The sequence below is a fragment of the Pinus tabuliformis genome, chromosome X (genome assembly GCF_031772625.1).
Source record: "Pinus tabuliformis cultivar Carrire ecotype Pingquan chromosome X, CPIR1, whole genome shotgun sequence".
In the NCBI taxonomy this organism is placed as follows: Eukaryota; Viridiplantae; Streptophyta; class Pinopsida; order Pinales; family Pinaceae; genus Pinus; species Pinus tabuliformis.
Window position 1 is genome coordinate 368,879,857 of NC_142308.1, and position 10,973 is coordinate 368,890,829.

The 10,973-nt window shown below is 36.9% G+C and overlaps 1 protein-coding gene across 7 annotated transcripts; it reads right to left on the reverse strand.

Annotated features, from left to right (window-relative positions):
• Positions 1-790: 790 nt before the first annotated feature.
• On the reverse strand, positions 791-10,961 carry LOC149140037 (protein TOPLESS-RELATED PROTEIN 2-like). 7 transcript variants are annotated; one of them, XM_089449299.1, is made up of 12 exons: positions 10,884-10,961; positions 10,475-10,778; positions 3,890-4,057; positions 3,679-3,787; positions 3,282-3,409; positions 3,057-3,167; positions 2,179-2,316; positions 1,806-1,900; positions 1,596-1,691; positions 1,291-1,480; positions 1,017-1,197; positions 791-911 (listed from the first exon to the last, which is right to left on the reverse strand). In XM_089449299.1, the coding sequence occupies exons 3-7, from the start codon at positions 3,947-3,949 to the stop codon at positions 2,254-2,256; spliced, it is 471 nt and encodes a 156-aa protein (XP_089305425.1). In that variant the 5' UTR covers positions 3,950-4,057; positions 10,475-10,778; positions 10,884-10,961; the 3' UTR covers positions 791-911; positions 1,017-1,197; positions 1,291-1,480; positions 1,596-1,691; positions 1,806-1,900; positions 2,179-2,253. The 7 variants fall into 7 exon arrangements, with proteins under 7 accessions (XP_089305425.1, XP_089305426.1, XP_089305427.1 ...); XM_089449300.1 differs by having other exon boundaries at positions 1,301-1,480; positions 1,806-1,915; XM_089449301.1 differs by having other exon boundaries at positions 1,017-1,102; positions 1,806-1,915.
• Between the last annotated feature and the right edge of the window lie 12 nt (positions 10,962-10,973).

Here is a 10,973-nt window from a genome sequence, read left to right on the forward strand (position 1 = left end):
ATACTGCTGGTCTGATTGTTCACCAAAATGAAACCTCGTGAGCCTGGTTGGCTAATCAGGCTTGCACAGGTGATGAAAATGTATCGCTATAAGCCTAGTTGTAGGATCATATAATATCGTGAAGACCTATAGCTGCCCGACCTATTGACTTCTTTCGATTGCTGGGCTGATCATATGTCTCCTGTACCTCGTGCTGCTTTTATCGCTAGCGGGTTGGTGGGCTGATGGGAGTGGTTTCTTTTTGCAGATATAGTGGTCTGAAAGGAAATAGACAATGACAAAGCTTCCGCATAAACCAGGTTGGTCCGAATGCACATGAACATATGAAAAAAACTCATGTGGTTCAAAAAAGGGTTTCAAAAATAGACACTGAGAAACCCTCGGAAAGAACATTCATGAATTATGCTCCAATGACAGACTTCAAATTTTTACACGACCTAGAAAGAATATACTGACCAGGATTGCACCTAGATACTCATTTAGGTATCATTTACAATTGCTTAACCTCCATCTACAGTGCTGAACAATATCTGATGAAAATTACAATCTTGATAGAATGCCTCAACAACTGAACACAAGTGAGGCATTTCACTGACAAGACGCTACCATTATTCATGGTATATTCTTGTAAATAAAGAGTCGATAGACACGAAGTAGTACAGTGTACTTCAAATTGTTCTTATGTTTCCATTGAACTACCTTGCGGGTGGGGTTCCGAACCTTGGTTAATTAATGTTGGATTTGACCCGACAGTTCCATTATCACTAACACCCCACTTCCCTTCTTACTCTGAAGGCTCAATAACAAGAACTCCTCCATCTCTTATTCTAAGAGAAAATCGATTCGGTTCGGAAATCGATTCGGTTCGGATCTGATGCAATGATGCAGCGACTAGAGGATAGGCATTACTACTGCATAAATAACCAAACAATAAATTAAATCATAATATGCCTTGTCAAAAGGCAAATCTGAAAAACATATGTATCAACCATGACAGAATGAAGGAGCTCATTTACCTGTTCATTCCCGATGGTAAATGAATAATATGCAGCGGGTGCAATGCCACAGTGAAGCCTCAAGCTTTCTGCATCAAATACTCCAACTGCACCATCACAGAAGCTCACATAAACTAGGACGTTGTCACATGAGTATATAGCACTTTGAAATAAGAACAGATAGGGAATCATGAGGAGACCACTGCAATGCAACCATGTAACAAGGTCATCCAATCAGATACATAAGGTAGGTGACATTATATAACTGTCTATGTTTGAATTCAACACCGCTTACAAGTAATTACATAGCTCAAGCGATCCAACTTGGAAGCAGTATATATTGCAATCTGGCTCTCTTGCACAACCAGCAAATGAATTTGATGTTATGAAACTGTACTCTTGTATCCCCACTGGTAGTGATGATCTTCCTGGCTGTACTGGTACAACTTTTGACTTTCGCTTGTCCCACCATCTATGCCCCATAACTGCCAAAAGACGTGGTTGTGAGTATATGAACATTTCTACTCGGTAAATTTATGTGAACTTTAAAGTGAACATCACGGAGTCAGACTACATATAATAATAAGAGAAACCATATACCTGGGCATCAGCTCCAAAAGATACCAACACATTCAAAACATGTGAAAAAGTCAGGCCTGTGATTTTCTTTTGGTGGCCTTTGAGCTTTGTTTTTACCTATAAAAATTGCAGCAAGTTCAGAGCATGCCACTTAGGTCATTTTTGATAAAACGGCACAATGAAGAAAAATGATAAGAATTTTAAATTCAAAGATATATTCACAGGCAGCACCTCATCAACTCGAACATTGTATATTTGAATTGATGAATCCTCCATGCCAATTGGAATGATGTTATTGTGCTGAGGGTGGACAGCCAGAAATGTGGCTAAGTTGTCATGACCTGCAATGAATCACTAATTAGTATCCCATGAAACCAGTGATTTAGATAAATTGGGAGCCTTTGAATTCTTAGCCTATAGCGAGGAACATTACACAAGAACCTAGAGTGATCCTGAAGTGAACCCCGTTACGTTCATAATTTGAAAGTTAAAGGTGAGACATTAGATAATAAACCCTAAGCAGACCAATGTATCAAAACTGAAATTATATATATCATCGGAAACATTGAAATGAAACTGCTCTTTAGGTAAAAGGCTCTCTTACCTTAAATGTCATCATATTGAATAAGGAGACCTTGCCACCGGAAGTAGACATCACATAGGAATCATTCTCAGTAAGCTATACAAGCAGCGGCTTCTTCTGGATTTGTATCGCCAATGTCATGACAATCACACTAGCTGGCTGCTTGGGGTGGAATACTCGCAGTAGACGGTGGAACAAAATACTAGCAATCAGTTACTCGTCAATCATTACTACATAAAAAATACAACTGCAAATTATATATCCAAAATTATAATAAACAAATAAATAAATAAAACAAGCTAAAATAAAAAGGAAACAAACAACAACTACTAAAGAACCCCATTACTACATAAAAAATACAGCTGTCATTATTCATAACAATCCCACTAGCTGGCTGCCTGTGGTGGAATACTCGCTGTAGACGGTGGAACAAAATACTAACTCTTAGTTACTAAATACAGCTGCAAATTATATATCCAAAATTATAATAAACAAATAAATAAATAAAACAAGCTAAAATAAAAAGGAAACAAACAACAACTACTAAAGAACCCCATTACTACATAAAAAATACAGCTGCAAATTATATATCCAAAATTATAATAAACAAATAAATAATTAAAACAAGCTAAAATAAAAAGGAAACAAACAATAACTACTAAAGAACCCCATTACTACATAAAAATACAGCTGCAAATTATATATCCAAATTAAAATAAACAAATAAATAAATAAAACAAGCTAAAATAAAAAGGAAACAAACAAAAACTACTAAAGAACCCCATTACTACATAAAAAATACAGCTGCAAATTACATATCCAAATTATAATAAACAAATAAATAAATAAAACAAGCTAAAATAAAAAGGAAACAAACAAAAACTACTAAAGAACCCCACCTTTCCGGATGGATTCCCGTCACTCCACGGGCATTTCCATAGCTTAAGGAGAGTATTGGATGTCAGAGCTAGAACAACAACACCGTAATTGGTGTATATCAGTTTTACCACCTGCAAGAAATAGCACACTACTTGTTTGGATCAATATGGACAGAATTTGTAGCACATAAAATTGTAATGTCAGCCTTTAATGTTTTTTTTAATAATAAAAGGACGATTGCATACCTTGCTCAGAGACCTGCACTGACCCGAATCAGTGATCTTAGTCAATTTGCAGTTCTTTCTCTTGTCTGTGACCTCCTCTAGAAGATCTGGGGTCCGACTGCTGTCTATACTCCTAACTACTCTGCACACTGTTGTCTAGAGGGTCAGATAATTGTTAGAATTCATTGATCATATCATCCTATTCCTATTAAAGATATGCCAAAATAATGGCTAATAGAGCATTTGAAAGGGGAAAAGAACAAAATCCTACGCTATATGGAAAGTTGAAAGCAACAATATCTGGACTCTGGAGTGAAAGTTTAGAATATGATAAGATATATGTAACCAACTAAACTGAATATGGCTAGACAAATACGCTAGATTCTAAAGAAACAATTCTAGGAGAAAGCTCTTATACAAAATAGGTCATTTGACAATGCAGGTGGAAGTCTGCCCGAACGTTCTATAGCACTGCTAAGAGAACCAGGGGCAATGACTGCAGGAGGCATGGCATTCACAATTGAAGTCTGCATAGTAAAAATGATCTAGTTAGAGTTTAAACTTTGCCAACTTTGCCATTAATTAGCAGTTCGTGTACATAGTAAATGTGCATGGAAGAAGCAATTTACCTTTGTTTCCATTGTCTCTGGTGGCACCCTCGTTCCCTCAAAGGATCTACTCTCCAGCATGCAAATTAAGCGAAATCCCTCTGCGTTGGCTAAGATCTTTATGCCATTGTCATTCGTTGTGACTGCCAACAGGGAACCATCTTAACTGAAACGAAGGCGAGGACTAGCCTGGAGCTTTTTGGAAATAAAGCAAAGATTATGCATTGAGACGTGATCAAGAAAACTTGATGAGAATTTTTTATCTTTATTTTTTATTTTTTTCTCTGAAAATCACTCTCTCAAACTTTGAAAAAAAACCATCCTCGTCTTCAAAAATAACTTCTTACCGAACTGCCCTCAACATCAATTGTTGAGGATATTGGTGTTATCCATGTCCCAAAACATTATTTGAAATTCATCATCAACTGCCAAGAATCTATTCTTGGTTGTATCAAATTGCACAACACCTAAGGAACGCTTCCTAAAACTAGCTAGAATATGTCCGCTTGATTGTTCCCTCACTTTCATTCCACTCAACCAAGTATAAATCACCAACTTTACTTGTTCCACAGGAGAAGAGCCTAATAAAAAATACAAATGATTATATATTTCAGAAAAGAGCCTAATAAAAAATGCAGAGAGACCAGAGGCATTTGTAGATGGCATTATTACAAATCACTCACATTGTTGTATAAAGAAGGAAATGATATCAAAACATCTTATTAATGAATATAGAGTGTAGATTAAGTTACCCAGGGTGGCCTGATTTGGGCTAAAATACAACAATTCATTGATACAACTGGAATTTTCACAAGAGCAACTTAAGAAAACATAACCAAATATATATTAAGAGTTTACCTAAGGCCCAACTGGATTTTTCACAAGAACAACTTAAGAAAACATAACAAAATATGTATTAAGAGTTTACCTAAGGCCAATGCTAATGATCAACTCTAGTAAAGACTCTAAAATCTTTTCATGATCAATTCATAAAGGTCCTGCAGGCTAATTTTTGTTGAGATGCCACTACCCAAATTGTAGAGAACCAATTTATGAAAAAAACATCTACCTGCTTGGGAATCAAACAGGCAAAAATTTCCCAACCCTTAAAGGTCCTGCAGGCTAATTTTTGCCGAGATGCCACTCCCCAAATTGCAATGTCACCAACATTTGTTCCAACTAATTGATAAAGCCAGCGATCCAAATTTGAACCACTAGTTAGTGTAAACATATTTATAAAGATAGAAGGTACATCTTCCAAATTAACTCAATTTATTTAAATTATTTGAGCCTCATATATATAAAGATAAAAGGTACATCTTCCAAATTAACTTCAGGAATTTATTTAAATAAAGAATTGTATTGAATGGAATTTGAAATCACCTGGCAGAATTGTTCGCTGCCAGAGGATGGAAACCCATGCTCATAACAATTGAACCCTGATTGAGAGTTCTTGCCTCGCTCAAAATGAAGAGGGAAATATGTAAAAATGCCAACTAATAACAATGTTATACCTAAAAACATTAAACATTCCAAAGCTACTCAAAGATGCAAGGCCTTGTTAATTTTCTTTGATTATATAATATTTACTCAAGTGGCCCAAGGTTATAATGTTCAGTTCAATTAGCAACAGAGGATGGAAACCCATGCCCATAACATTTGAACCCTGATTGAGAGTTCTTGCCCCGCTCGAAAATGAAGAGGGCAATATGTAAAAATGCCAACTAATAACAATTTTATACCTAAAAACATTAAACATTCCAAGCAACTCAAAGATGCAAGGCCTTGTTAATTTTCTTTGATTATATAATATTTACTCAAGTGGTCCAAGGTTATAATGTTGAGTTCAATTAGCAAATTACATTGTATTATCAGGGGATGGAAAAGTATCAATTAATTTTCTTTGATCATACAATATTTACTCAAATGGCCCAAGGTTATAATGTTAAGGTCAATTAGCAAATTACGCTAGATACTCAAACTTTATTTATTGCTTAGGGCATCTGAGCACTCATAACATGACACGGGCAATAAATTGACTAGTTTGGATTATCATGGCCATCGTGATGGCCTTCATCCAAGATGTTTTCCATGTATCACATACAACGAAATATCTTCAAGCACCTTTAACTTTGATAAGGGTATTTGCTAATTTTAGCTTTAGCTCTTTTTTCTTTCCTTTTTATCTTGCTATTCTGTATTAGAAATTTTCCTTTGATTCTACATGAATCAGAGGCCACTTCCCACCAACAATGCCCTTGTCAACATTCTCTAGGCCAAGTTTGATTTTGGCACAATTTGCTTGGTGTTTGAAATATTTTCTTTTCACTTCAAGACTTATGCCTCCAAAAAGACTATCAGCGCATTTAACCCTTCTTTGGGATGTCCAAAACCTCAAGACTCGAGGGAGGGTTGTGGAAGGTTTATGGGTCTACTTGGATGCTAATATAGAGAGTACTACAACTCAAAAATTGAAGAAAATGCAACTGATCCACCACTAATTGTTGATAGAGTAAATCAAGCATAAAATAGATGGACAAAAAGATGGAAAGGATGAAGAAAAATGTTGAAAGAGAATTGGGATCCTCCCAAGGCTGCAATTGCAAGATCAGTACTAGTCATTTGGCAAGTACAAGCCCACCATTGTTTTGAGAGGGTTGTGGAAGGTTTATGGGTCTACTTGGATGCTAACATAGAGAGTACTACAACTAAAAAATTGAAGAAAATGCAACTGCTCTCAACATCCACCACCAATTGTTGATAGAGTAAATCAAGCATAAAATAGATGGACAAAAAGATGGAAAGGATGAAGAAAAATGTTGAAAGAGAATTGGGATCCTCCCAAGACTACAATTGCAAGACCAGTACTAGTCATTTGGCAAGTACAAGCCCACCATTGTTTTGAGAAAAACCAACATTCAACCTTTAATTTAAACTTGAGTAAGAGAAAAAGCAAATCTGGCTATAAGTTTCCCAGCATTTTGGTTTCATTTTTGCATGAGGCTATAATTGTGGTGATTTCAACGATATTTGGAGCCTACAACAAGATTAGGCCACCCATGCATGTGAGGAGAATCACTGCAGAAAACATTGGTTTCCTTATGTTTGTGGGCAATATAGCTCTCGTACACCTTGCTAGTTACCAAATCAGACAAAATGAATCTCATAAAATAGGACTTTGGCGCATAGTTTTGGTCAATGAGTTGCCATACAAGAAAATTGTTATCTTCTTCACAAGTTTTTCCTAACGCTAATGTCGCTTATACAAACTATGGGTTGGTGATTATTTTTCGCTTGAGATTGTTTTTAGCTTAAAGAACTCCAATACAAAGGTGGTCTTCTTCTACCTATCGTGATTTCTTTCTTTGTTCACTCCACAACTATAAAAATCAACTCGTTTAATATTTGTATGCCGACATTGACCTCCAATCTCTTCCATTCCGCTAGCAGGAATAAGCGATTGAAACACCCAATGATGTATAAAGCCGCACAGTTGTTTGGCTACAACATCATGTTTACATCTACACAATACAAAATTAAAGGGGTTGCGGTGATATAGAAAAATGTTTTGGATTTAAATGATTTCACTACAGACATCAGAAACGATCTCAAAGAGTCCTTTGGGAGAAAAGTATCATTGAAGCTTCTCAACATATCTAAGATATGTTCCAACAATGGAAGTGCAAAGTTAAGTGAACTGTGCTTCTACAAGACTAGATCTCTATAGATGAAGGAGTCATCACTGTCAGACCACGTATGGTTGGGTTTGTGTGAGTTTGCACCAGAAAAGGGTTTGCCCTTTTGTGGGCAAAGAACCCAAGCATTGGGATTTTGTACCCAAGGTGTGAGTGTGAAATCAAGAAAAGAAATTATTATTTATTCATTGTGGCGAACGACCTAAGGCTACGATGAAGGGTCTTGATCAAATGAAGAAATTACTTTTCCTTAAGTTAGTTGGGGTTTGTCTAGAAACTTCAAGTCGGCCTAGGCTTGGAAAGACACCATTTGAGAGCAAATTCTACCCTCATGAGAAAACTATAAGAAAGGAAGTTGTGAAACTCATTTGATTATCCAACAAGTGCAATTCTTCTCAAGCGAGGATGGATCCAAGCAAGGACGGATCTCAGGAAGCCGAGCTAGATAAAGAGCAAGAAGAAGGGTTTCATGTTTGTCTTTTTTTCTCATGCTCTGGTTCAAGTTCAAGGAGGATGTTGGCTGAGTTTGGTGAGGGTTTCAATGGGAAAGTCTATGCATCCAAGTAGTGGAAGAGACTTGTGGAAAAGGGCCAAAAGTTCTGGGCTAATAGCAGTGGCACATCTGTGATCTAACCATAAAGTCCTGTACCTTATTAGAGGGCCAAAACACCTAGAATAAGGTTGTTTTGGTATGTCGTGGGGATTGGAGGAAAAGTTCAAGGAGGATGTTGGCTGAGTTTGGTGAGGGTTTCAATGGGAAAGTCTATGCATCCAAGTAGTGGAAGAGACTTGTGGAAAAGGGCCGAAATTTCTGGGCTAATAGCAGTGGCACATCTGTGATCTAACCATAAAGTCTTGTACCTTATTAGAGGGCCAAAACACCTAGAATAAGGTTGTTTTGGTATGTCGTGAGGATTGGAGGAAAGTTGGAGTAACACTGCATGCCTTAGAGGACCAATGCAACAAGTACATGGCTGGAAGAAGGGTATTGCAGGTCTGAAGTAACCCTAGATTTGGGGCCGCAGAGATTTGTAGCAAGGCTTAGGATATCAGTCAAGAAAATGACCAGAATTGTGGTTGCTTGGAGGCTAAGTGGTAGCGTCCTCAAGGAGATAGATTGCTAAGGTTGGAGGGTTGTCCATGAGGTTTTGGACAACAATTTTGATATGCCCTAGTTAGGGCTTCTTCCTATGCAGAGAGCCATCCTATGGTCTGTCCAAATCTCAGTGAAAGAATAACCCAAATCTGTGATGAATGAAGAGGGTCGAGACCCTAGAAAGGGAGGCAGATGACTCTTTGTTGTGGGTAGAAGTTTGAGATGGAAGGACAGCGACAAGGGTGATGTAGTAAAGGAAAAGAGAAGGTTTGTTCAAAGGTTTAAACAACAATTGTAATTAGCCCTAAGAACATGGATATAGAACACATATTATCACTGTTGGTGGGTTGTTTGGAAAAGCCCTAGATCTCGAAAATTTAAGGAGACAAATTGCAGAAGAAAGGGTTGTCTTAGAAGCCCTAGATTAGTCATGGTGTTGACTATGTATGGGTAATTTTGGAATCCTTTTAAAAAGCATCTTATCACTGTTGGTGGGTTGTTTGGAATAGCCCTAGATCTAAACAATTTAAGGAGACAAATTGTAGAAGAAAGGGCAATCTTGGAAGCTCCAGATTAGTCATGGAAGCCCTAGATTAGTCATGGTGTTGACTGTGTATGGGTATTTTTGGAAGCCATAAGGGTTGAGCTTTGAAGGATGAAAGGGCAGCCAAGAGAGCTAGATCTGGTGTGACCTAGGTGTAGCATTCTGGAGCATCTAGGACATTGACAAATGGGTAGTCTAGAAGACCTCAAGTACTGTGTTCGTGATAGAAATCAATGGGCTATTAGGAGGCAGAGTAATGGAGCCCTAGTTCAACTTATGAAAGGAGCCATATGGTTGACAAGAAGGCATATCCAAAAGACCGAAGGAGCAGACTTCTTAATGGAGCTAGAAGGCTGCTAGTGGGCATATCCGTGAGCTAAAGTTCGGTGACACAAAAGGAGTTGTGATCATTGACAGTGGTAGCTAAAGATGCTAGTGCAGTGATCAACAAATTGGGAGGCAAAAAGACCCGCCAAATGTGTTCAAGGTACATGGAGAGGAAGGGCTATAGAGTGTTTTGTCAACAAGTAGGTCAAGCGTACTTTGTTTAGGGTAAATTGGTGGTCATAGCAGTTGACACCAAGCCTTAGTTGTGTCCTTGTATCAAGGTTGTATTTAAGGGCCATGATCCCTAGTACGAGAGCCCTAAGACTGTTGTATTATAGTTTGTAAAATAACAAGTAGAGGGTTTAAAAAGTTAAAAACTATCATGCACACTAGTTGATTCACTGATGTATTTTATTTCATTATGCAAAGTATAAGTGTTGTCACATTTGAGTGTGTTTGTGTTCGTGATTTTAGACTCGAACCAAATTCTTGAGTGTTGTGAAAAAATCAACAAGCTTACGTTTGAATTAAGCATACACATACCTAACCTCCCTTGGCTAATATTATCTTAGCCACAGTCATGAAAAATAAGCAATAAAGATGAGAACCTCAAGTATAACTTTTCTATTTCTTTCATATCAAAGTTTTAGGATAAATCATTGTGCAAAAGGAAAATATTCCATTAAAGGACAATAGTATTTTGTAGGAGAAAAGTATGGCTCACCCATCCTTTGTGTCAAGTTTGTAGAATTTCTAGTTTATCTTCACTACTTGACCTTTGTAGATTATACAATTGTAGTCGTTCACTACATTAAGAAGATCATTATAGTTGATTATGAGAGCATAGATAACACATAATAAATAAAATAACAAACAAGTGGAGACACAAATTAGCAAAAGGTACTTTTAAGTGAAATGCATTGCATATAGGTATGTTAACTCACCTTCATTTGTGAACAATAACCTCCATTTTCTTTGTCTGCTTCCTTCATTTCCTTTTGCACACCCAATAAATGAAACCAAGACCAAACTACAAAGAACGAGAAAAAAAGGAAAGCAAGTACAACAAACCCAACAAATGAAACCAAGACCAAACTACAAAACATGAGCCAAAAAAAAACAACAGAAAAAAAGTACAACTCAAAGCATGGCCATGCTCAAACTCAGAAAACAAAACATCCAAACAAGAACAAATTCTTTTTGCAAATATCCCCTTTGCACATCATCTCTCTTATAATGTGTTGTCCTCTGCTGAAAGGAAAAAAAGTGGGTTGAATAAGGTTAAAATATGCATACAATTAGTAATGATAAACATATTTCAAAACCAATAATTATTCATAAAAGAAAATGCACCTGCCCTAGATTTGTTTTATAACTATGGACACTCTCTTTTGTATTCCACTTGTTCGTGCTCATCAAAACAAGCCATCTACAACAAATACA

Coding starts and splice junctions, on each gene's coding strand:
- LOC149140037 (XM_089449299.1), bottom strand. CDS start 3,949: ATGCTGGAGAGTAGATCCTTTGAGGGAACGAGGGTGCCACCAGAGACA. Junction 3,168..3,281: donor AGTGCAGGTCTCTGAGCAAG/GTATGCAATCGT, acceptor TATTTCTTGCAG/GTGGTAAAACTGATATACAC. Junction 2,317..3,056: donor ACGGGAATCCATCCGGAAAG/GTGGGGTTCTTT, acceptor CACCCCAAGCAG/CCAGCTAGTGTGATTGTCAT.